This window comes from Lethenteron reissneri, chromosome 62 (assembly GCF_015708825.2).
Source record: "Lethenteron reissneri isolate LAM-NWPU_2019-01 chromosome 62, ASM1570882v1, whole genome shotgun sequence".
Classification (NCBI taxonomy): Eukaryota; Metazoa; Chordata; class Hyperoartia; order Petromyzontiformes; family Petromyzontidae; genus Lethenteron; species Lethenteron reissneri.
Window position 1 is genome coordinate 3470003 of NC_083840.1, and position 26038 is coordinate 3496040.

Here is a 26038-nt window from a genome sequence, read left to right on the forward strand (position 1 = left end):
GGAGAGGTGGGTGGGAGGGGAGGGTGGGGAGAGGCTGGGTGGGGAGGGTGGGGAGGCTGGGTGGGGAGGGTGGGCTGGGTGGGGAGGGTGGGGAGGGGAGGGTGGGGAGAGGCTGGGTGGAGAGGGTGGGGAAGGGCTGGGTGGGGAGGGTGGGGCTGGGTGGGGGGTAGGAGGGGTGGGGCTGGGTGGGGAGGGGCTGGTCACCTCGTGGTGCCCTTATAAAACTCAACGTTTAACCTACTCACGCAGTCGTCCTCAGGTGAAAAACAGGTCTGTCGGAAAGACAGCTTGGTGGTGTTCATTCAGACGCTGTCTTTCCGACAGACCTGTTCTTTATTTTTAAATCCTTTATATTAAGTTCACTTACTTGCTTGCTTGCGCGCTTACGACCGTGCAAATCTTTCGGTCGTTTGTAACCCACTTCCCGTGGTCCAATCGAGCTGACATATTCCACACAGACTCGTTGTGCGTGACAATTTATTTTCGTGAAAACAAATTTCCAAAATTTTACACTTTTTAGGTAAAAAAAAATTATATTTAATTACCAATTGCTTAATGGTGGCAGGCAATCTTCTGACCCATAGGTGGCAGCCATCTCAAGCCAGAGGACGAGAGGACTCTAGCCGCCCGTTTCAAAGACCAATGTGGGCTGGGTTGTGGCCCATTGAACACGCATATAAAGGATTTATAGTGAAAAACTTTGTTTTTACGGGTTAATTTTGTATTATTTTATTATTTCCCTTCTACGTGACTTTACCGAAAAAACCAAGAAGATGAATACGGTAACTGTTCGATGGCCAGCCAAAAGCCGATAGGATGACTGTAGTTTGCGTGATGGTTTATGCTCTTTGACGAGTTCAGAAAAGTATTTTAGTTAATTTGTGGCAAGCGCTTCGTGTGTAATTATGTGTATGACCTTATAGCTAAACTTAAAAACCCAAATGTCCAGCCTCAGTGCCGAAAATTGCGAACAACTTTGTTGCTAAAAATGTTTGAGGCCATTAGCTTAATAATTAAATGTTGGATTAAGCTACAATGATCTGACCAAATATGTTATCTACACTATGGGGACCTCATTTGCCAGTAAAAATATGATAATTGGTTCTTTACCCTTCTATCTGGCAACAAAACTGACACCTTTTTGCAAGGAGTCATGTTTGCATAGACCGCAATACCTGCAGTCATAAATACAAACAAAAGACATAACTCTGATAATGTGCACTGTCCCTGAAGTTGATTGGTCCACACCCGAGACAGCTTTCCTTCGAGCCTAGTCTCATATGGGTTGGACCAGATGACGCCAAAAGGCGCACAACTCAAGGACAATGCACCATCAGAGTATGAGAGCTCGGGGCAAGCATCTACACTATGGGGACCTCATTTGCCAGTAAAAATATGATAATTGGTTCTTTACCCTTCAACTTCAGGGACAGTGCACATTATCAGAGTTATGTCTTTTGTTTGTATTTATGACTGCAGGTATTGCGGTCTATGCAAACATGACTCCTTGCAAAAAGGTGTCAGTTTTGTTGCCAGATAGAAGGGTAAAGAACCAATTATCATATTTTTACTGGCAAATGAGGTCCCCATAGTGTAGATGCTTGCCCCGAGCTCTCATACTCTGATGGTGCATTGTCCTTGAGTTGTGCGCCTTTTGGCGTCATCTGGTCCAACCCATATGAGACTAGGCTCGAAGGAAAGCTGTCTCGGGTGTGGACCAATCAACTTCAGGGACAGTGCACATTATCAGAGTTATGTCTTTTGTTTGTATTTATGACTGCAGGTATTGCGGTCTATGCAAACATGACTCCTTGCAAAAAGGTGTCAGTTTTGTTGCCAGATAGAAGGGTAAAGAACCAATTATCAAATATGTTATGTTACGACCCAGCACCACGTGACACAGCCAAGCAAATGAAATTGTCACGTAAACATTGTTTCAGCTCACGGGTAGGATGATATTCAATTCGCACAACAAATATCTTGCAATTGCCATGCGTTTCGTTGGAAACAGCATCAAAACATCAGCACAAAATCGAGCAAATCAGAATAAATATCCAGGAATGCAGGACAATCAGCCGATTACATTTCAAGACCAATATTATTATTGGGCGGCATTCTTTGGATACTATTACACAAGTCAACGTTACCCCCCCTATGTAAGGAATGGTTCAGTCTCGACCCAGGCTCCCTGGATCTCCATGCCCCCCATCCCCACGCTTAGGCATCTGATGGTTTGTTCCAGGCCCTGGGTCGCGTGCATCGCTAGGCATGCGCTGCTGCTGCTGATGGTGTTGAAGAATTAGCAATTAATTAGCGTGAGCATTAATATAATTAGCCAATTGATATTTTTGCCATTTGTTATGTATCAGTATAAGTGTAATTATTGTTGCTAATATTTCTTTTTTTTTGCTGTTTATAACGCAAGCTGTCGGTTCATATTGGTCTTGGGTAGTTGGGTACGAATTTTTGCAGGAGCGTAGTGGGGGGAAAGGCTGGCTCTTAAAATATCTCTAAGATCTGTAAATATTTAATGTTTTCTAAACATCTCGTCTGTTCGTCCATCTCACACATCAACAGACATCGATCTCACTCATGTCTCTCCATATCCGTCTCACTAAAATATCGACAACAGGGCATGTGTCTTCTTATGTCCGTGTATCACAAATATTACAGATAAATACACAACAGTAGATATGTAATTGTTACTCGCCTATCAACATCACTAACGAATATCTATAAATATAGATGTAACAAGTATTGTTTTTAAAACATCCGATCTCTAGAAATATCTAATAGAATATAACGCATTTAAATATGCAGAGTGTTTGCAATAATTTATATCAAACATAACAGTGAATATCTGAATGTTACATTTTTCTAATCTCTACAACAGTAATTTATTAATTATGAACTCGTTAAAATGCTCTCCCATTAAAATGTGTTTTATTTTATCTCTCAAAGTCTATATTTAAATATCTCCAACGCTCGTTCTCTCAAGAGCTCCCATCACTATGTCCAATATTGACTCTAATACTCTGTCTAATATTGACATTTCCACACGTACCCCGACTATATTCCATCTCTAATGCCTGGCTCTCTCTCTGCTTCTCGCCGCTCTCCCCAACATGGACTCTGCGTTTCTATAATTCCATCGCTCGCTCGCTCTCTCTCTGGAATAATCTCCAATTCTCTCTCCCCCCTCTCTGCCGGAATCTCTTGCACTCACCGCGTCTCTCACCCCTGCCCCAAATTCACAGCACACATCATGTAACTATTTCTCTCTCTCTCACCAGATCTCTTATTTCTCTCTCCATCTCCCCCCATCTCTACAACTATCACTCGTCATTTCCAACCTCTCTGACCGTCTCTCATCCCATCATCATCTACTTATATTTTATCCTTACTCCTTAACTCTCTTGCCCACCATCTCCGTCACCCTTCATCATTCCCCAATTCCGCGGGTCTAATCTCTCCCCAATTGCTCTCCTTGCCTCTCCATCCCTCCCGTTCGATCTCTCAAAAGCATCTCTCTTTTTTTCTTGCGAGAAAATATAATCTGCAACATCTCATCTCTAACATTCCTCTGCATTATCTGTGCACACACGCACTCATACCCACATAGCATAGACGCACACACACACACACAAACTCACACACTCAGCACTGTTTGTATAAAATGGACGTGGCCTCACGGCAGAGCTGGCTCCGCCGTTCGCCTCAACCATCCAACGCCATCGTGCAGGCGCCGACTGGCCTCCTCACGGAGCTCCACGCTGGGGACACCAGGGGTCTGACCGTCGGTGGCGACACGCGCACTCTGGCGGGCGATGTCCTGGCGGAGCTCCGCGGTGGGGACGCACGGGTTTCAGCCAGCAGCGGCAGCCTCTTGGCAGAGCTGCACGGTGGGGACGTGCGGGTCTCGGCCAGCAGCAGCAGCGGTGGCAGTGGGCTCCTGGCGGAGCTCCGCGGTGGGGACGCACGAGGACTCGCGGGCGGACTCCTGGCAGAGCTGCGCAGTGTGGACGCGCGGGGCTTGGCTGGCGGTCTCCTCGCGGAGCTCCGCGGTGGGGACGCTCTGCAGGAGGCCCGCTGGCTCGCATCTCTGCTGGGCGCCGGGCGAGCTCTCTGCTGGGGACAGCCTGGTGGACGAGCTCCACGGTGGAGACACACAGCCCACGCAGAGGTGTGATATACACACACACACACTTGCCCCTACGGTCTTTATAGCCGACAGACTTTGTGCAAGCGCTGTTAGTAACCACTTACCAAGATCTACAACTACACCTGGTCGTCTTTACCCTCACAATGCTGATGTTACACACTGCACCAGCAACTTATTTAAGACCAAATCGACCTCAGGGGGGAAACAGAACCTGCTTAGATACTGATGTTCGCACTGTGGAGATTCAATCCTGCTTAGCTTACAAAATCTGATGAGGTTGGCAAGCATTGCGGTTGATTGGGTCAAAGGCAATGACTTGTGTGTTGACGGTGCATTAGCGGTGGTTTGTTGATGGTGTTCACGGTTGATAGAATCGTTTGTTATGTTTGGGATGCATTCATGGGGGTCTTGCCCAGAGGCAGTTTGCACTGAGGGTGTATTGATGCTATGTTGGTGTAGCCATGGTGAAGGTGTGTGTGCAGGCGGGGTGCAGTGGGGGTGTGTTTGTGGTGCTAGTGGTATGTTCATGGTATGATGATGGTGTGTGTGTGTGGTGTGTGCAGGCGGGGTGCAGTGGGGGTGTGTTTGTGGTGCTAGTGGTATGTTCATGGTATGATGATGGTGTGTGTGTGTGTGGTGTGTGCAAGCGGGGTGCAGTGAGGGTGTGTTTGTGGTGATAGTGGTATCTGGTGTGATGATGGTGGGTGTGTGCGGTTCGTGTAGGCAGTGTCCAGTGAGGGTGTTTGTGGTGAGTGGTATGTTCATGGTATGATGATGGTGGGTTTATGTGGTGCGTGTAGGCGGTGTGCAGTGAGGGTGTGTTTGTGGTGCTAGTGATATGTTCATGGTGTGATGATGGTGGGTGTGTGTGGTGTGTGCAGGTGGTGTGTAGTGAGGGTGTGTTTGTGGTGCTCGTGATATGTTCACGGTGTGATGATGGTGTGTGTGTGTGTTGCATGTAGGCGGTGTGCAGTGAGCGTGTTTGTGGTGCTAGTGATATGTTCACGGTGTGATGATGGTGTGTGTGTGTGTTGCATGTAGGCGGTGTGCAGTGAGCGTGTTTGTGGTGCTAGTGATATGTTCACGGTGTGATGATGGTGGGTGTGTGTGTTGCATGTAGGCGGTGTGCAGTGAGCGTGTTTGTGGTGCTGGTGATATGTTCACGGTGTGATGATGGTGTGTGTGTGTGTTGCATGTAGGCGGTGTGCAGTGAGCGTGTTTGTGGTGCTAGTGATATGTTCACGGTGTGATGATGGTGGGTGTGTGTGTTGCATGTAGGCGGTGTGCAGTGAGCGTGTTTGTGGTGCTGGTGATATGTTCACGGTGTGATGATGGGGTGTGTGTGTGTTGCATGTAGGCGGTGTGCAGTGAGCGTGTTTGTGGTGCTGGTGATATGTTCACGGTGTGATGATGGTGGGTGTGTGTGGTGTGCAGTGAGCGTGTGTTTGTGGAGCTAGTGATATGTTCACGGTGTGATGATGGTGGGTGTGTGTGGTGTGTGCAGGCGGTGCGCAGTGAGCGTGTGTTTGTGGTGCTAGTAATATGTTCATGGTGTGATGATGGTGGGTGTGTGTGGTGTGCAGTGAGGGTGTTTGTGGTGCTAGTGGTATGTTCATGGTGTGATGATGGTGGGTGTGTGTGGTGTGAGCGTGTTTGTGGTGATAGTGATATGTTCACAGTGTGATGATGGTGGGTGTGTGTGGTGTGTGCAGGCAGTGTGCAGTGAGGGTGTTTGTGGTGCTAGTAATTTGGTCATGGTGTGATGGTGGTGGGTGTGTGTGGTGTGCAGTGAGGGTGTTTGTGGTTCTGGTGATATGTTCACGGTATGATGATGGTTTGTGTGTGTGGTGTGTGCAGGTGGTGTGCAGTGAGGGTGTGTTTGTGGTGCTTGTGATATGTTCACGGTGTGATGATGGTGGGTGTGTGTGGTTCGTGTAGACGGTGTCCAGTGAGCGTGTGTTTGTGGTGCTAGTGATATGTTCATGGTATGATGATGGTTTGTGTGTGTGGTGTGCGCAGGTGGTGTGCAGTGAGGGTGTATTTGTGGTGCTAGTGATATGTTCATGGTATGATGATGGTTTGTGTGTGTGGTGTGTGCAGGTGGTGTGCAGTGAGCGTGTGTTTGTGGTGCTAGTGATATGTTCATGGTATGATGATGGTTTGTGTGTGTGGTGTGCGCAGATGGTGTGCAGTGAGGGTGTGTTTGTGGTGCTAGTGATATGTTCATGGTATGATGGTGGTGGGTGTGTGTGGTTCGTGTAGACGGTGTGCAGTGAGGGTGTGTTTATGGTGCTAGTGATATGTTCACGGTGTGATGGTTTGTGTGTGTGGTGTGCGCAGGTGGTGTGCAGTGAGGGTGTGTTTGTGGTGCGTCTCGACGTGAAGAATTTCTCTCCAGAGGAGATCTCAGTGCGAGTGGTGGGGGGATTCATACACGTGCACGCTCAACACGACGAAAAGCAGGTACACACCACCATCACCACACACACACACACACGTGACCCCCCCACCAACCCATGCACACCACCCTCACCACATGTACACACACACACCTTCACCATATATAGTAATCCCTCGCCACTTCGCGGTTCAAGTTTCGCGTGCATCGCGGATTTTTCGAACTGATTTAAAGGCCTCATTATACCTGTGCAGTAACACCACCATCATCATCATCATTCATCATCACATTCATCGAACTGCACAGGTCTGTCATCGTCGTCATTGTCATCGTCATCATTACTGGAGTCAAGTCTCAAGATACTACTGTCATTGGTGAGTGTAGAACACCATAATACGTATCGTATGAGAGAGAGAATGTATAATATTAAGGTTTTATAATTAAATAGATTTAAGTAAAATATATATATATAAAGTATAAATATACATATTTTAAACATTCTGGTACCCACACATGGGTTCCGGTCCCCATTAACCGCGATAAACGAGGGATCACTGTACTCTTAACTACACACAACCCTCCCCAGATACACAACCCTCCCCACACATACACCGTCAGCCTATAAACACTCTTACCACATATACTACACACAACACTACACAGAGCACACATCACATGCACCACTACACAGCATCCACACAACATGACACACATACGCATCACTATATATACACACACACATTCCCACAAACCACGGTTACACAACACAGAAACGTACACATACACGAGAGGGACACATTGGCACTGCCCCAATATACATATGAAACTACTCTCAAGTCAATTTATAGGCAATTATTTTATTTTCATAAAAAAGTATATCATTAACTATCACATGGGCTAAGCTCAAACCCTTGTGATGTAAAAATGAACATATGTGCACACACATTCAGTCACACCCCGACGCACACCCACTGACACCCTCTCCACAGACATCCTGATCTCGATTGATACTGCCCGTGTCTCCCTGCTGATATAGAACCAAAGAGTATGGATATTGCCTCTCTCCAAAGTAATACTTCCTGTGCCTTCCTGTGTCTCCCAAGTGATGGTGCCTGCATCACCCTGGCAATACAGTACTGACGGTCCCAGCTCACATCTTCACTATCTCTCGCAAACAGCATCACCCATTCTCTCCTCGTGTCCCTCAACTTAGGCGACACCGTCTATGCCTCCCTCGCAAGTTAAAAAAATTAACCCGTAAAAACAAAGTTTTTCACTATAAATCCTTTATATGCGTGGCGGCTAGAGTCCTCTCGTCCTCTGGCTTGAGATGGCTGCCACCTATGGGTCAGATGATTGCCTGCCACCATTAAGCAATTGGTAATTAAATATAATATTTTTGTCCTAAAAAGTGTAAAATTTTGGAGAAAAAAATTTCACGAACATTAATTGTCACGCACAACGAGTCTGTGTGCAAAATGTCAGCTCGATTGGATCACGGGAAGTGGGTTAAAAAACGACCGAAAGATTTGCACGGTCCTAAGCGCGCAAGCAAGCGAACTTAATATAAAGGATTTAAAAAGTGCCCGTCTCTCCTCACATCTCCGTGCGTTCCTCGCGCGACCCGTCTCGTTCCCGCGCACTTGCAGGACGGGCAGGCGCTGGTCTCCCGGGAGCTGCACCGACGCTACCGCCTCCCCGACAGCACCGACCCAGAGAGCGTCACCTCCTCCCTCACGCGTGACGGCCTCCTCACTGTGCGCGCCCCCGTCACCCCGCCTGGCCTGAACACCCAGCAGCAGCAGCAGGGGCAGCAGCAAGGGCAGCAACAACAGCAAGGGCAGCAACAGCAACAACACCAGCAGCAGCAGCAGCAAGATCAACAACAGCAACATCAGCAACAGCATTTCCAGAATTCACAGCACGGTCTTCAACATCAGCAGCAACATCAGGGGCATAAGTTACAGCAAGTGCAACAGCAGCATCAGCAAAATCAGTATGAGCAGCATCAGCAGCAGCATCAGCAGCAGCAGCATCAGCAGCAGCAGCAGCATCAACAACGACAGCAACAGGGGCAGCATGGGCTGCAACAGCAGCAGCAGCAACATGACCAACAGCCACAGCAGCAGCAGCAAAGGCAGCAGCAGATGCAACAGCAACATCAGCAGCAGATACAACAGCAACGTCAACAAGGGCAACAGCAGCAGCATGGGCAGAAGTCACAGCAGGTACTGCAGCAGCAGCAACAGCAGAAACATAGGCAACAGCAGTATGTGGGTCAGAACACACATTCAGAAGCTGTGGCCGTTGCACAGGGAACACAACATACGGCGCGCAGATCACGTGTGTCCGCCGGCACGCAGACAGGGGGACTGGGACAAGTGCTGACAGAGGGACACAGACAGACGCGGGGCCTCGGTCAGACAGGACACGGACAAACGGGTGAGCAGCACGGACAGACGCAGACGGGAGAACAGGGGCAAACGGGGGGACACGGACAAATGCAGACGGGGAGACACGGACAAATGGGGGTACGAGGGCAGGCAACGGGACACGGGCAGACTCAGATGGCAGGACAGGACCAGATGGGGCGAGATGGACAGACGCAGACAGCGGGACATGGACAGACACACACAGGGGGACATGGAAATCGCTCGATGACCGTCCGCCCAGGTTTCCCCACGTGGAGCGCTCTTGTCTATAGGAAGTGACGACTGGCTCACAGAGCCATTTACCTCCACTCAATTGACCACCCCCCCCACCCCACACATTCCTAACTGCGCCCAATGCATTTCAACTAAATTCATTCCTTTGATAACGGCCAATCGCTTGAAAACGAATTCAACCCTTACAATTAATTTTTGCTTGAATTAAATCCTTTACTTTGATCGTGGGAAAATCTGGTCAAGATTTGATTAGTTCCTTCTTTGCAGCTGCTGTCGATTTCTCAACTGGAAAGATCAGTTTCGTTAAATCCATCTGTTAGGCTGCGGCGAATTCGTCCCCGTTTTATTGGAGCCACCCTGGTTCACGCCGGGCGTTCTTTATATAACCACACGCGAGCCTGTTGAAGTTAATTCGGTTTTTACCGTTGTAAGCTACGACAATGATCGGTCAAAACTGAAGAACTTTCAGAAACCAGAGGTCGCAAACGTGTTTTGATTCCTTACCCGTACCCGGCCGCACCAGGGTCACAAACGGGTACCCGTACCTGTACCCGGCCGTACCCGGCCGGGTACGGGTAGGGTACGGGTAGGGTACGAGTATGTGATTGCGACCTCTGGGATGAAGCTATGTTGCAGACACGGGTGGGTTGATTCTAGGAACTTGAATTGTGAGAAGAGACAAGACGTTGGGAAATGAGTGACAAACAGTTACTCACCAGTGACTCACGGCCTACCCGTACCCGTACCCGGCCGCACCAGGGTCGCAAACGGGTTACCCGTACCCGGCTGTACCCGTACCCTACCCATACCCGGTCAGATACGGGTATCGGGTACCTGATTGCGACCTCTGGGATGAAGCCATGTTGCAGGCGCGGATGGGTTGATTCTAGGAACTTGAATTGTGAGAAGAGACAAGACGTTGGGAAATGATTGACAAACGGTTACTCACCAGTGACTCACGGTCTACCCGTACCTGTACCCGGCCGCACCAGAGTCGCAAACGGGTACCCGTACCCGGCCGGGTACGGGTAGCCGGGTATCGGATAAGGTACGGGTATCGGGTACCCGGTTGCGACCTCTGTCAGAAACCCATAACAGCTGTAGGCCGGTACACATTGCCTGGCAGTGGTCTCTTTAAAGTTATTATTACTATTAATATTGTTTACTTATGAATGGATATTATGGTTTTGTTGCGTTGCAGTGTTTCTTCGTAAGTTGTGTGCATGCCAGGTGGATCCCCTAACCCACGACGTTGCAGTGACTCCAAGCACCCTGGCCGACGTTATACCCACACTTTACCCCACCACTCCCAGCACAACAACCGCGCGAACGTCAACTAATCGGCATGAACCGGTCCTCTTGTTTGTTTAAAAACAGCCCTGATCAGGCATTGAACCGTGCGGCTCTGGGTTGTGAGGCCAGGGGGTTTGGCTTCCTGTGCAGCGACGGTAGCGACTACCCCCTTGCACAAGTTGGAGCCACGTTGACATGGGTGTGTGACGCGCGCACTCCAGATGTTATTCTTGCGGTACTGATAAAAAGCTGGCTGCAACAACCGAGCGATCAGTTGCACTTTCAAAACAGTTCTCGCGCTAATCAAATCATTTTGACTCTCAAACGAGAGTCAAAATTGCGTGTAAAGCACGTGGCCTTTGTGCGTATGCAAAACATCATCAGCATTACCTACAGAAGTGCACTGTGGTTATCTTGTCTTTGGTCAACATCAACATACATTTGAGCAATCGCTGGTCATCACCGCATCACCACTGCCGCTGGAAATCGGCCACATTTTCTCAGATATATTTTGATGGTGATCTCAGGCAAGAAGACCACAACACAGTTATTCAGGAAATCCTGATGGGTGTATTGGATATGCACTTTGGCTGCGTGCTTTTTACAGATGTGTGTCTGGTTTGCAACTCATGGTGTTCCAGGCTGCACAACTATTGTTTTTATGATGGGTTTTTCTCATCATGTACACATTTGATAACTGCTGTGTCCACATTGAGGCAATTAGACCGCGCATTCAGAATCATAACAAACCAAACAATCATAGCTCGCTAAAGTATCACATGGTGATGAAACACATCGTTCCAAATTGCTCAGCAGATCGATGCTTGAAAATCCAGTCGGCCTCAATTGTGAACAGCAACCGGTTGTGCAACTGCTCCCAACTGGTTGCAGAGACACCCACATAGCAGCGATTCAGTTGCATGCAACCAAGTTTTGTACCCGGCTTATGAGCACCAGCTCTTGTGCTTATTATAATTATCATACAACTTTATTATTAATATTGTTCAACCTTGCTGTGAAATGTTACCGTTTAGTTCCCCCCCCCACCATGAATCTGCCCGTCCGTAACTCCTGCCACACCAGCAGGTGATGATTGAACCAAAACGTTGTAATTTTGGTCACGCCATTGATAGGGTATCGCTGCTGTTACGACACCTCCCGCCAGTGTAATTTTCCTTCACGAAATCAGTGATGAAAATATTCGTCGACGAAGAGTTCTGTTGTTTCAGTCGACGATGGCGAGCAGAACATAATCAAGTGTAAAGATGACTAAAGCTACCCACCCAATATCACCATCATCACCACCACCACCATCATCATCTAGCCACTGAAGATCAAAGTGCGACTGTGACAAAATGAACAAGTGAAATTGCAGAGGCAGATAGAGATCATTTATTCATAATCAACGTTTTTGGGTTTAGATCGCGTTATTTATAAATGTGTCGTAACCCTCCACCACCCGACACGGCCAATCAGTAAAAAAGTGTCACGTTGACAAAAGACAAATAGTTCACTGCTTTAGCCCACCGGTGTGTTGAAGCGTGAAACCACAACAACACCGGTGGGCTAAAGCAGTGAACTAATTGTCTTTTGTCAACGTGACACTTTTTTACTGATTGGCCGTGTCGGGTGGTGGAGGGTTACGACACATTTATAAATAACGCGATCTAAACCCAAAAACGTTGATTATGAATAATATTGGTCGCGAAAACCTACGTGTTAAAGAGATCATTTAAATTTCGATTTAAAGCTTTCGTGACTGCAGGGATTCATCTTCTTGGTTCTTTCGGTAAAGTCACGTAGAAGGGAAATAATACGTGACTTTACCGAAAGAACCAAGAAGAGAGATCATTTAGTAACGTTAGCAAGAGGATGCAGTGCACAGAGGAATACTAACAGTGGTGAGTGGCGATGGATGTATATGTAAAGATTTACAGAGTCCATTGATTGGCTGACCTTATAAAATAACATCGGGGTAGAATAACTACATGCCCCTTCACACCAACATTTAACAACTAGGAGTGTCTGACTAAATGTTTGACTGACTTAATCCACTAGGGTAAGAGAACGACTACATAAAATCCAGACTAAGCTGCAGTCCATTAATTGCTTCCACGACTGTTGGCAAGAAGGGTCTTCATTAGAGGAAACTCTATAGGGTATTTGGCCTACTCTTCCACACTGGTCACTTTACCCCACTACACACGCGACATGTGGTGTACCTATGTATGTTGTTGGGTGGGCAGAGGGGGGATGTAAGAATATTTTAAGAATATTTTCGTTGTTTAAGACTATATTATATATAAAAAAACGCTCATATAAAACTGCTTCCATTCTCACCTTAAGACCCCACCCTCCACCTAATACCCCGTTTCCACTTGCACATCCAAGCCTTGCCAGCACGAGGCCAGCATGGTATGGGCAAATTTCCGCTGGCATTTTACCAAGCCGAGCCAGAACGGAGACGTGCCACACATGCCAGTCTCGCGACATCGGAAATCTGGCTCGGGGAGGCCAAGCAGGACTGGGAGCGGGGTTAATGACGTCTGCAACACGCGTGATGGCAGTCAGTACACAGCTCAAACGCAAGTGTCATCATACTCTTTGGTTCTTTCGGTTTACCGACACGATTATCGATGTCACGAATCGTGTGCGACGTCACGTCGGTGGCACGACTCGGCTCGTATAATGTAACCCGTGCTTCCCGACAATGCAAGACATCAGCTCGGCACGGCCCCGGTACGGCTCGGATGTGCCGATGGAAATGAGACAAATGGCACCAAACCAGAGGTCGCAAACGGGTTTTGATTCCTTACCCGTACCCGTACCCGTCCGCACCAGGGTCGCAAACGGGTACCCGTACCCGGCCGTACCCTACCCGTACCCGGCCAGGTAAGGGTAGGGTACGGGTATCGGGTACCCGATTGCGACCTCTGGGATGAAGCCATGTTGCAGGCGCGGGTGGGTTGATTCTAGGAACTTGAATTGTGAGAAGAGACAAGACGTTGGGAAATGAGTGACAAACAGTTACTCGCCAGTGACTCACGGCCTACCCGTACCCTTACCCGGCCGCACCAGGGTCGCAAACGGGTACCCATAACCGTACCCGGCCGTACCCGTACCCTACCCGTACGGGTAAGGGTAGGGTACGGGTATCGGGTACCTGATTGCGACCTCTGGGATGAAGCCATGTTGCAGGCGCGGGTGGGTTGATTCTAGGAACTTGAATCGTGAGAAGAGACAAGACGTTGGGAAATGAGTGACAAACGGTTACTCACCAGTGACTCACGGTCTACCCGTACCCGTACCCGGCCGCACCCGTACCCTACCCGTACCCGGCCGGGTATCGGGTAGGGTACGGGTATCGGGTACCCGATTGCGACCTCTGGGATGAAGCCATGTTGCAGGCGCGGGTGGGTTGATTCTAGGAACTTGAATTGTGAGAAGAGACAAGACGTTGGGAAATGAGTGACAAACAGTTACTCACCAGTGACTCACGGTCTACTCGTACCCGGCCGCACCAGGTTCGCCAACGGGTACCCGTACCCGTACCCGGCCGGGTACGGGTAGCCGGGTATCGGGTAGGGTACGGGTATCGGGTACCCGGTTGCGACCTCTGCACCAAACCCCAGCTTCACTCATTTACACGGCTCTACATTTTCTTTGTGTGGTATTGTGTGGAGCTGGCCCCACACCACTACTTTCATTACTTAGGCACTGGTATTGGCAAATGGATCACTGATGCTCGAGCCCATCAGATAGAATGTCGCAGTTCAACTTAATCAGTTCCGGGTTTAGATCGCGTTATTTATAAATGTGTCGTAACCGTCCACCACCCGACACGGCCAATCAGTAAAAAAGTGTCACGTTGACAAAAGACAAAAAGTTCACTGCTTTAGCCCACCGGTGTGTTGAAGCGTGAAACCACAACATTTACAATTTGAGTACGACGTTTCGTGTGAAGTGTGAGTGTGTGACTGAGGGACCCTATGGCTGCACAGGACTGTTCCGGTTAGGTAAGGGATTTGTATTCTCTAGCAGTGGATAGAAACTGGTCACCGAAAGCGGCGACCGGCTTACGCGGAACAGACCTCGCAACTTGTTTCCGCGCCGTTTGATCGTCGCTCGGAACAAATCCGTTTGGAATAATAAACTCGTCACTTGCAAGGAAGAATTATGGGTAAAAGCTAGCAACTAAAACTGTTAACCTATCTCCACATATAAATATGTATTGGCCCAATGGCCAATGGACTTTCCAGACCAATATTACCCAGCAGCATCTGGTTAAAAATAAAACATGTTTTAGTCTCCCGGCCTATTGATTCCTTGCAAAAGATTTATATTTGTATTTGGACATCTCAACACCTGTTTTATTGCTAGAAAAGGCAAAACCTATTCTTGTTTTTTCAGCCTATTGCTGTTACGCAATGCCCCACAACACTGTATAATGGGTTGAAATGCAATATTGTTTTTTGTGTTTAACTGGGCCCCATCGTTTAGATAGCAGAGCGCTTGCCAACAATGCTGGACACCCAGCAGCATTTCTTCAACAAGTCTAACTCTGCTGATGACTCCTGGAAGGTCCAAACTGGTCCGGAGTTTTCTCGCTTAAACAAATGCTGCTGGATGTTGGGTCTGGAGAGCAAATACGACTCAAAATATGTTTCATTAGACCTCCTTTGCCAGTACCAAAATATAATAAAAGGGAAATAATAAAATAAAACATAATAAAATAATTCTCACGACGTTTCGGCCACAACGCAAGCAGCCGTCCTCAGGTAGAGAGCAGGTCTGTCGAGTAGATAGTCTCATTCAGACGCTGTCTACTCGACAGACCTGCTCTCTACCTGAGGACGGCTGCTTGCGTTGTGGCCGAAACGTCGTGAGAATTCTTTTATTATGTTTTCTTTTTATTATTTCCATTCTACGTGACTTTACCGAAAGAACCAAGAAGATGAATCCCTGCAGTCACGAAAGCTTTAAATCGAAAAATAATAAAAGGGGTTTTCCCCTTCTTTCTGGCAACAAAACTGAAACCTTTTTACGAGGATTCATGTCTGCATTAACCACAATACTTGCAGTCAAAATGCAAACAAATATAATGTTTTTTGTTTGCATTTTGACTGCAAGTATTGTGGTTAATGCAGACATGAATCCTTGTAAAAAGGATTCAGTTTTGTTGCCATAAAAAAGAGGAAAAACCCTATTATTATATGTTGGTACAGGCAAAGGAGGTCTAATGATGTAGATGCTCACCCGAGCCCTCATTACTTTGATAGTGCCGCTGTCTTTGAGCGATGTACGCCTTTTGGCGTCCTCTGGTCGAGCAACAAATTGGGTCGAGGCTCAAAAGAAAGCCGTCCCTTGGTGTGGATCAATCAGTTTCAAGAACAATGCCACAGATATTATCATAGTGTTTTTTGTTTGCATTTTGACTGCAAGTATTGTGGTTAATGCAGACATGAATCCTTGTAAAAAGGTTTCAGTTTTTTGCCAGAAAAAAGGGGAAAAACCCTATTATTATTATTATCAAAATATGTTTTTATTTACATGTGGAGACAAGGGATGAGTTTCAGATTTAAAGAACTTGGATTTTTAAGGATGATTTCAGATATTTTTCAGAGTATTTACATTGTAATATATTAACATGTGCACACGCGAACGTGTGACGTCGCCCGATGCCTCGGCATGTAGCCTAATGGCAGAAAAACAATTAGAAGGGACGTCATATTAGTGATGTCACTTCCAGTTTTCAGATCACGGTAGCAAAGTAGACACTTGCCACTCACATCCAGAAGGGGCTGGGTTCGATTCCTGACTCATGGCATCGTGTGTGTGGGATTTGTATGCTCCCCCTCCTGTTCTGCATGGGCTTCCTCAAGAGTTCTCCGTTTCTTCCTCCCATAGCTAAAAACATACAATGTATCCCATTGGAACCTCATTTGCCAGTAAAAATATGATAATTGGTTTTTTACCCTTCTATCTGGCAACAAAACTGACACCTTTTTACAAGGAGTCATGTTTGCATAGACCACAATACCTGCAGTCATAATGCAAACAAAAAACATAACTCTGATAATGTATGCACTGTCCTTGAAGTTGATTGGTCCACACCCGAGACAGCTTTCCTTAGAGCCTAGTCTCACATGGGTTGGAGCAGATGACGCCAAAAGGCGCACAACTCAAAGACAATGCACCATCAGAGTATGAGATCTCGGGGTAAGCATTTACACCATTGGAACCTCATTTGCCAGTAAAAATATGATAATTGGTTTTTTGCCCTTCTATCTGGCAACAAAATTGACACCTTTTTACAAGGAGTCATGTTTGCATAGACCACAATACCTGCAGTCATAATGCAAACAAAAAACATAACTCTGATAATGTATGCACTGTCCTTGAAGTTGATTGGTCCACACCCGAGACAGCTTTTCTTAGAGCCTAGTCTCACATGGGTTGGACCAGATGACGCCAAAAGGCGCACAACTCAAAGACAATGCACCATCAGAGTATGAGAGCTCGGGGTAAGCATTTACACCATTGGAACCTCATTTGCCAGTAAAAATATGATAATTGTTTATTTACCCTTCTATCTGGCAACAAAACTGACACCTTTTTACAAGGAGTCATGTTTGCGTCATCTGGTCCAACCCATGTGAGACTAGGCTCTAAGGAAAGCTGTCTATGGTGTGGACCAATCAACTTCAAGGACAGTGCACATTATCAGAGTTATGTTTTTTGTTTGCATTAATACTGCAGGTATTGTGGTCTATGCAAACATGACTCCTTGTAAAAAGGTGTCAGTGTTGTTGCCAGATAGAAGGGGAAAAACCCTATTAGTATATTTTGGTACTGGCAAAGGAGGTCCCATGATGTAGCTGCTCACCCCGAGCTCTCATTACTCTGGTAGTGCGTTGTCTTTGAACTGTGCGCATTTTGGCGTCATCTGGTCGAACACCGTATGAGACTAGGCTCTAAAGAAAGCTGTCTCTGGTGTGGACCAATCAGTTTCAAAGACAATGCATAAATTATCAGAGTATTGTTGTTTGTTTGCATTTGACTGCAAGTATTGTGGTTAATGTAAGCGTGATTCCTTGCAAAAGGAGTCAGTTTTGTTGCCAGAAAAAAGGGGAAAAACCCTATTAGAACATACAATGTAATTGGTGTAAGCCAAACATCCCAATGCAAGACCCTCCTTCAAAAGGGCCTTTGGACTCATTGTAGGTTTCCTGGGTAAATAATTTGTTGATTATTATCATAATTATTAATCCTATTTTTGGACCGTCTGAAATTTGTATTTTTGGTGAATGTCTTGATTAATCTGATTTATGTAAAAGATCGGAATACATCCCTAGCAGAGACATAGAGGCCAGAGCTCTGCTTATACATACATTTGGAATAACTTGATAATGCTCTTTGGTTCTTTCGGTAAAGTCACGTATAAAGAGAAATTAATAAATTAAATACTAGCATACGAGGTTTCGATTGCAACACAAGCAATCATCATCAGGTATAAATGAAATAGAAACACAAATCTAGTATACATAGAAATGTAATGTAATACAACAGAGAGTCGGATAACATAACAGTCAACACCCTATGTTATCCGACTCTGTTGTATTACCTAACATTTCTAAGCATACTAGATTTGTGTTTCTATTTCATTTATACCTGATGATGATTGCTTGTGTTGCAATCGAAACGTCGTAGTATGCGAGTATTTAATTTATTATTTTATCTTTAGACGTGACTTTACCGAAAGAACCAAAGAGTAATTCCTGCAGTCACGAAAGCTCCAAATTAACTTGATAATGCGTTCGTTCAAGTCTGGACACGTGCATAATTTAGTCCCACACGGTTTGTTTGGATCGAGGTCTGTTCGGAAAAATTAACCCGTAAAAACAAAGTTTTTCACTATAAATCCTTTATATGCGTGGCGGCTAGAGTCCTCTCGTCCTCTGGCTTGAGATGGCTGCCACCTATGGGTCAGATGATTGCCTGCCACCATTAAGCAATTGGTAATTACATATAATTTTTTTTTCCTAAAAAGTGTAAAATTTTGGAAAAAAAATTTCACGAAAATCAATTGTCACGCACAACGAGTCTGTGTGCAAAATGTCAGCTCGATTGGATCACGGGAAGTGGGTTAAAAAACGACCGAAAGATTTGCACGGTCGTAAGCGCGCAAGCAAGCAAGCAAGTGAACTTAATATAAAGGATTTAAAAAGACGTGCTGCTGTGATGGCGACAGGCAGCGATGCATCCTACGGTACAATGCACTTTATCCTGCGTACACGCGTGTGCGTGTACATGTGTGCGTATGTGTGCGAGTGAACATGTGTGCATGTGCACGCGTCGGGTTTCCCTACCGCTCGTCCCCGTCCAGACGGCCACTCGGTGTGACCCCGTATGCAAACGCCTCTCCCGTGCCACAGTGTGTAGCACCCGCCGCACACCACGTGATACACGACTCGAGAATAAACATTGACAATGAAGCACATGCCCCTGTGGGTGAATGTACCGAGTGGGCGAGTGGGCGAGCAATCAAGTTTGTGCGTGAATGAGTGTAGGGGAGTGATTGCGGGCGAGCGGGTATTTGTATGAGAACTGCTTGGGTGAGTGGGTGAGCGACTGGGTGAGTGGTTGAGTAAGTCTTCTTGGTTCTTTCGGTAAAGTCACGTAGTGTGGTGTTTCATTCAGACGCTGTCTTCCCGACAGACCTGTTCTTCACCTGAGGACGGCTGCTTGCGTTGTGGCCGAAACGTCGTGAGAATAATTTTATTATGTTTTATTTTTATTAGTTTATTATTTCCCTTCTACGTGACTTTACCGAAAGAACCAAGAAAAATGAAGCACATGCCCCTGTGGGTGAATGTACCGAGTAAGCGAGTGGGCGAGCAATCAAGCTGGTGCGTGAATGAGTGTAGGGGAGTGATTGCGGGCGAGCGGGTATTTGTATGATAACTGCTTGGATGAGTGGGTGAGTGGGTGAGCGACTGGGTGAGTGGTTGAGTAAGTCTTCTTGGTTCTTTCGGTAAAGTCACGTAGAAGGGAAATAATAAAAACAAAACATAATAAAATAATTCTCACGACGTTTCGGCCACAACGCAAGCAGCCTTCCTCAGGTGAAGAATAGGTCAGTCGGGAAGACAGCGTCTGAATGATAACTGCTTGGGTGAGTGGGTGAGTGGGTGAGTGGGTGAGTGAGCGACTGGGTGAGCGACTGGGTGAGTGGTTGAGTGGGTGAGCGACTGGATGAGTGGTTGAGTGGGTGAGTGGGTGAGCGACTGGATGAGTGGTTGAGTAAGCATTACATCACGAGTCGGCGAACGTCCTCTCCAGCACCCAGGCGTCTGTGTGCTGCTGGCGAGGGTAGTATCCGCGAGCTTTTCCCGTCACACGGAACCCAAAGTGGCCATAGAAGCACAGAGCGTCCTCGTTTCCAACCTGCACGTGTCTGCACAGGGCACATGCGCACAACGTAGATATAAACCTCCCCCCGTGTAGCCTGAACAGATTGTTGGGGCAAGTACTGTTAGCAGTCTAACCTATAAAGGCTGGTATGGTACACGAGGTGGTGGACAACACCATGCCCAGCTGCCGTTCAAAATCAGAATATTTCCCTCTACTGGAGGAATCCGATGAGAAATAAAACTTTTCACAGATGTTCAATAGGAATTCATACTCTTGGGTTTTTTCGGGTAAAGTCACGTACGTAAAAAAATGAAAATAACAAAATTAAATCACGACGTTTCGGAGGCAACACAAGTCTCCGTCTTCAGGTGGGACTGTCACAGCCAAATTGACTATCACAGCCAAATTGACTGTGTCAAATGATACAGTCAATTTGGCTGTGACGGTCCCACCTGAAGACGGAGACTTGTGTTGCCTCCGAAACGTCGTGATTTAATTTTGTTATTTTCACTTATTATTTTTTTAAAAATTTTTACCTATGTGACTTTACCGAAAAAACCTAAGAGTATTAATTCTTGCAGTCACGAAAGCTTCAAATCTAGAAGTTCAATAGGCTGTTGTCTCCCTAGTGCTCATATTTTACACACCGTACTAGGTAATCATTTTAGGCTGAGTTGACTTAGGGGAGGCCCAGAACCAGTTAAGATATTATCCACCATTGGCCACACTTTGGTATTGAAGTCAGGCCCTCCCGGGTTTCTTAGCATAATGCATTAACCACCGTGCATCCACTCCACAAAAACACACACTCAGTCTCACGGAGCAGACTCGCATCTGCCAGGCCACCTCGGTTATTACTGCTGGTGTATTAACCATAGAATACGCGTCGCCTGCTTCACCAGGAAACATTTCATGATCCCGTGAGGTCATTCGAAACGATTAGGCCACGGTCCAAATGTGCCACCTTCGAAAAAATTACATCCCAAAATGACTCTACTGGGATTACACACACAGCAGTAATCATTGACGCCTACTCGCAGACCAATGGCCTCTTGCAGTCCAGGTGCTGAGTCATAGGGATAAGCTTCCACTTGGGGAGGGTGGGTAATCATTCTTATGAATGCATTCTAGATTTGAAGCTTTCGTGACTGCAAGGATTCATATTCTTAGGTTTTTTGCGGTAAAGTCACGTAGGTAAAAAATAAAAAGTCATAAAATTTAAATAAAAATCACGACGTTTCGGAGGCAACACAAGCTTCTGTCTTTTTTTTTATTTTATTTTTTTTATTTTTTACCTACGTGACTTTACCGAAAAAACGTATGAATGCAGTTGCTCACAGGTAGACGGAGCTCACCACCCGCTCCCCACACTCCGCCTCGCACAATCCCAGCACGTAGCGCAGTAGGGCACTGCCTGCGTGGAAAACACAGGGACACGGGGGAGACAAGACACCATCAACCGCACAGTCATGAACCATGTGAACTCTATGCCATTCTGTGGATCTCTATCCGAGACCACAGTGAATTTGGATAAAAAATTAACCCGTAAAAACAAAGTTTTTCACTATAAATCCTTTATATGCGTGGCGGCTAGAGTCCTCTCGTCCTCTGGCTTGAGATGGCTGCCACCTATGGGTCAGATTATTGCTTGGCACCATTAAGCAATTGGTAATTACATATAATTTTTTGTTCCTAAAAAGTGTAAAATTTAGGAAATTTTTTTTTCACGAAAATTAATTGCCACGCACAACGAGTCTGTGTGCAAAATGTCAGCTCGATTGGATCACGGGAAGTGGGTAAAAAAACGACCGAAAGGTTTGCACGGTCGTAAGCGCGCAAGCAAGCAAGCGAACTTAATATAAAGGATTTAAATAAAAAAACGACCGAAAGATTTGCACGGTCGTAAGCGCGCAAGCAAGCAAGCGAGCGAACTTAATATAAAGGATTTAAAAATTCCAACGGAGGTAGCGAAGCAATCCACTGCACACAGATCAGGTCATGTAATAGTTAACTGATCTCTCTGCGTGGCAGTTGAAATGGGCAATTTTCTTAAATCCCACCTCAGCAGCTGTGCACTGCCTCCCTCGATTCGAAGTCCTTTCAGCAGCAGGGATGTGGGCAAGCAATTGCAGGGCTGTACATTTACCTTTATATCTAGAGACACTTATAACTGGATATTCACAGCCATGCACAAGGGATTTGTTGTGACAATGGGTATAGTGAAGTTGTAGTGGTCGTGGTGTAAAGTACCAATGCCAAGACGCCTGTAGGTGGGCAGCGTGCCTAGCGTCATGATGTACAGGCGGCGGAGATTCTCACTCGTGTCCCATCGGCAGCAGACGGAACCCACCATCGCACCCTGCACGTACGCTGCACACATCAACAACACCACCATGACCATCACAACCCTGCACGTATGCTGCACACATCAACAACACCACCACCATGACCATCGCACCCTGCACGTACGCTGCACACATCAACAACAACACCACCATGACCATCACAACCCTGCACATACGCTGCACACATCAACAACACCACCATGACCATCACAACCCTGCACGTCACCTCATTACCTTGACAACCATTAACACATATTCTTAGGTTTTTTCGGTAAAGTCACGTAGGTAAATTTTTTGTTATTAATAAAAGTAAAATAAAAATCACGACGTTTCGGAAGCAACACAAGCCTCCGTCTTCAGGTGGAACAGTCACAGCACGATAGCTGTATCAAATCTTACCTACGTGACTTTACCGAAAAAACCTAAGAATATGAATCCTTGCAGTCACGAAAGCTTCAAATCTAGAACCATTAACACTATCAAGTAAAGTCTCAAGTTTGTTTCGTTTCACCAGGTGAGAACTCAAGAGACCCGGATAGGCCTCGTTTACAACTGTGACCTAAGTTAGGTCACTCCTGATCAGGTGGTGCTGGTAAGTGCTGAGGCTGTTAGCGATGTGATCAGTGTGCTGATGTGCTGGTGGTGTGGTCAGTGTTGCTAAGTTCTGGTGATGTGGTCAGTGTGTCTCAGTGCTGGTGATGTGGTGAGTGTGTCTTAAGTGCTGGTGAATACTGTAGTGCTGCTGATGTGGTCAGTGTTGTTAAGTGTTGGTGATGTGGTCAGTGTGTCTCAGTGCTGGTGAATACTGTAGTGCTGCTGATGTGGTCAGTATTGTTAAGTGTTGGTGATGTGGTCAGTGTGTCTCAGTGCTGGTGATGTGGTCAGTATTGTTAAGTGTTGGTGATGTGGTCAGTATTGTTAAGTGTTGGTGATGTGGTCAGTATTGTTAAGTGTTGGTGATGTGGTCAGTGTTGGCAAGTGCTGGTGATGTGGTCAGTGTTGTTAAGTGTTGGTGATGTGGTCAGTGTGTCTCAGTGCTGGTGAAGTGGTCAGTGTGTCTTAAGTGCTGGTGATCTAATCAGAGTGGCTAAATAGTGGCGATGGAGTCAGTGTGTCTATGTGCTAGTGACATCAGTGTGTCTATGTGCTGGTGACGTCAGTGTGTCTATGTGCTGGTGACGTCAGTGTGTCTATGTGCTGGTGACGTCAGTGTGTAAAACTGCTGGTGAATGTTGTGGCTGGCACCGGCACGGGCGAGTGGGCCAGCTCTGCGCGCATGCTGGTAGAACGCCTCCCCATAGGGCACGGGGAACACCGACTGGTGCAGCCTGCGCAGAGCCTGAACGTTCAGCGCCGTCACCTCCTGAAGTTCCACGGACGACCTGCAGCGAGACGCCAGTCTGAACTAAAAAGGAAATAATTTGGTTTTATTTTACCAGGTAACGCCCACTTGAGCTATGAAGCTCCGTTGTTCAGAAGCGAGCTGGCAATCACAAATGATAATTCAACGAAGTGGCTTATCATGTGGAAATTTATAGCAGCCAGATACTTCCCTTGATTAATGTTACCCCTATCCCCTCCCTTTGATGCTGCTAATCCTGCATAATGCACGGGCATAATATGACTTTGAAAGCCCCCGCCCACCTCCTATGCATTTCACAATGTAGTGACTAATCCCATATCTGGATTTCCCATAAATATGCTAAATTCCTCTTGATATGCAAATTATTTTGTCAAGGCGCTCTTCACCCTCCAACCCAGCTTAAATAGACGCTCCAAGCCTGGGGTGTTTCATTCAGACGCTGTCTTCCCAACAGACCTGTTCTTCACCTGAGGACGGCTGCTTGCGTTGTGGCCGAAACGTCGTGAGAATTGTATTTTATTATGTTTTATTTTTATTATTTTAATATTTCCATTCTAAGTGACTTTACCGAAAGAACCAAGAAGATGAATCCCTGCAGTCACGAAATCTTTAAATCGAAATTCAGCCAGATACTCTTAATGCATATTGATTCTAAATGTGGAGATAAACCGAAAGTCTGGGGAGAACATGCAAACTCCAAATATAGGGGTGTCAGGGTCGGGATCGAACCCACGACCTCCTCTATACAAGGCGAGGTAGTGAACATCTCGCCACCGTCAACGCAGCTCTACCACTAGCCCAGCCACTATCCCTCACACTCGCCCGGCCAATGTCTCTATTACTATACCCAACCAATAGCTCAATCACTAGGCCAAACACTGAGCTGAGCAAACACATTCCTGCGGAGGGAGCAGGTAGGAACGTCGGGTTGCTCGGTCAATGGCCTGCAGGGTCAACGGCGGCGTGGTGTATTCCGCAAATATGGTCGACTATGAGGGCGGGCACAAGCCGGCGTGAGTAGGTTAAACGTTGAGTTTTATAAGGGCACCACGGGGTGACCAGCCACTCCCCCACCCAGCCCCTCCCCACCCTCCCCTCTCCACCCAGCCCCTCCCCACCCAGCCCCTCCCATTTGTGGATGCACGACGGACGGACGGACACAATAATTCCCTGTGGGCTGGTGTAACCAGGAGGTTCCTACCAGTATATTGCTGCTACTAACCCAACCAATAATCTTGCGGCCCTAAGACTCGTCTTAACATTGGTTGTCAACAAACGTTCAACCACTCGCATTAACAATATCCCAAACACTAGCCCTAACAGTAGTTCAACCACAAGCCCAACTTTTAAAACAACTACTAGTCGAAACGCTACCCTAACACAAACACTACTACTCAATTAAAATACTGTAATTTAGTAAGTTTAATAGTCGCGCCATTCTGAGAACTACGGCGCTGTTTCAGACGGTGATAGACTGCACGAGTTTAACGCTAGGGGGCGATATTGCCAATTTGTTTTACTCATTTAGGACTTTGCAAGTCGTATTTTGTTTTTTAATATGGTGACACCGGCACACATGGCACACTCTTTTTCGAGTAACGTCACGGCAGCGTAAACATTCACTGTTGAGCATAATACTGAGCATGTATCGTTGAAATATGCTCAGTATTATGCGGGGTGGCCGATGGGCTTAAACCGCGATTATTTTTGCAAGTCCCAGCCTCACTTTCCCTCACACCACCACCCCTAACACACTTCCCCTCACACCACCACCCCTAACACACTTTCCCTCACACCACCACCCCTAACACACTTTCCCTCACACCACCACCCCTAACACACTTCCCCTCACACCACCACCCCTACACCTTCCCCTCACACCCCCACACCACCACCCAACACACTTCCCCTCACACCACCACCACCCTAACACACTTCCCCCACACCACCACCCTAACACACTCACAACACCCAACCACCCCCCTAACACACTTCCCTCACACCACCACCCCTAACACACTTCCCCTCACACCACCACCCCTAACACACTTCCCCCACAGCACCACCCCTAACACACTTCCCTCACAACCACCACCCCTAACACACTTCCCTCACACACACCACCCCTAACACCTTCCCACACCCCACACACTTTCCCTCCACCACCACCCTAACACACTTCCCCTCACACCACCACCCCTAACACACTTCCCCTCACACCACCACCCCTAACACACTTTCCCTCACACCACCACCCCTAACACACTTTCCCTCACACCACCACCCCTAACACACTTCCCCTCACACCACCACCCCTAACACACTTCCCCACACCACCACCCCTAACACACTTCCCCTCACACCACCACCCCTAACACACTTCCCCTCACACCACCA

General features: G+C 47.0%; 2 protein-coding genes across 2 annotated transcripts; one reads left to right on the forward strand and one right to left on the reverse strand.

Annotated features, from left to right (window-relative positions):
* The first annotated feature begins 2069 nt into the window (after positions 1-2069).
* LOC133358493 (mediator of RNA polymerase II transcription subunit 15-like) lies at positions 2070-12059 on the forward strand. Its single transcript, XM_061576833.1, has 3 exons — positions 2070-4183; positions 6503-6625; positions 8210-12059. The coding sequence occupies exons 1-3, from the start codon at positions 3677-3679 to the stop codon at positions 9269-9271; spliced, it is 1692 nt and encodes a 563-aa protein (XP_061432817.1). The 5' UTR covers positions 2070-3676; the 3' UTR covers positions 9272-12059.
* NAA50 (N-alpha-acetyltransferase 50, NatE catalytic subunit) lies at positions 7097-23686 on the reverse strand. The gene is made up of 5 exons (XM_061576917.1): positions 23524-23686; positions 22184-22303; positions 21272-21347; positions 19834-19976; positions 7097-8344 (listed from the first exon to the last, which is right to left on the reverse strand). The coding sequence occupies exons 2-4, from the start codon at positions 22284-22286 to the stop codon at positions 19835-19837; spliced, it is 321 nt and encodes a 106-aa protein (XP_061432901.1). The 5' UTR covers positions 22287-22303; positions 23524-23686; the 3' UTR covers positions 7097-8344; position 19834.
* Between the last annotated feature and the right edge of the window lie 2352 nt (positions 23687-26038).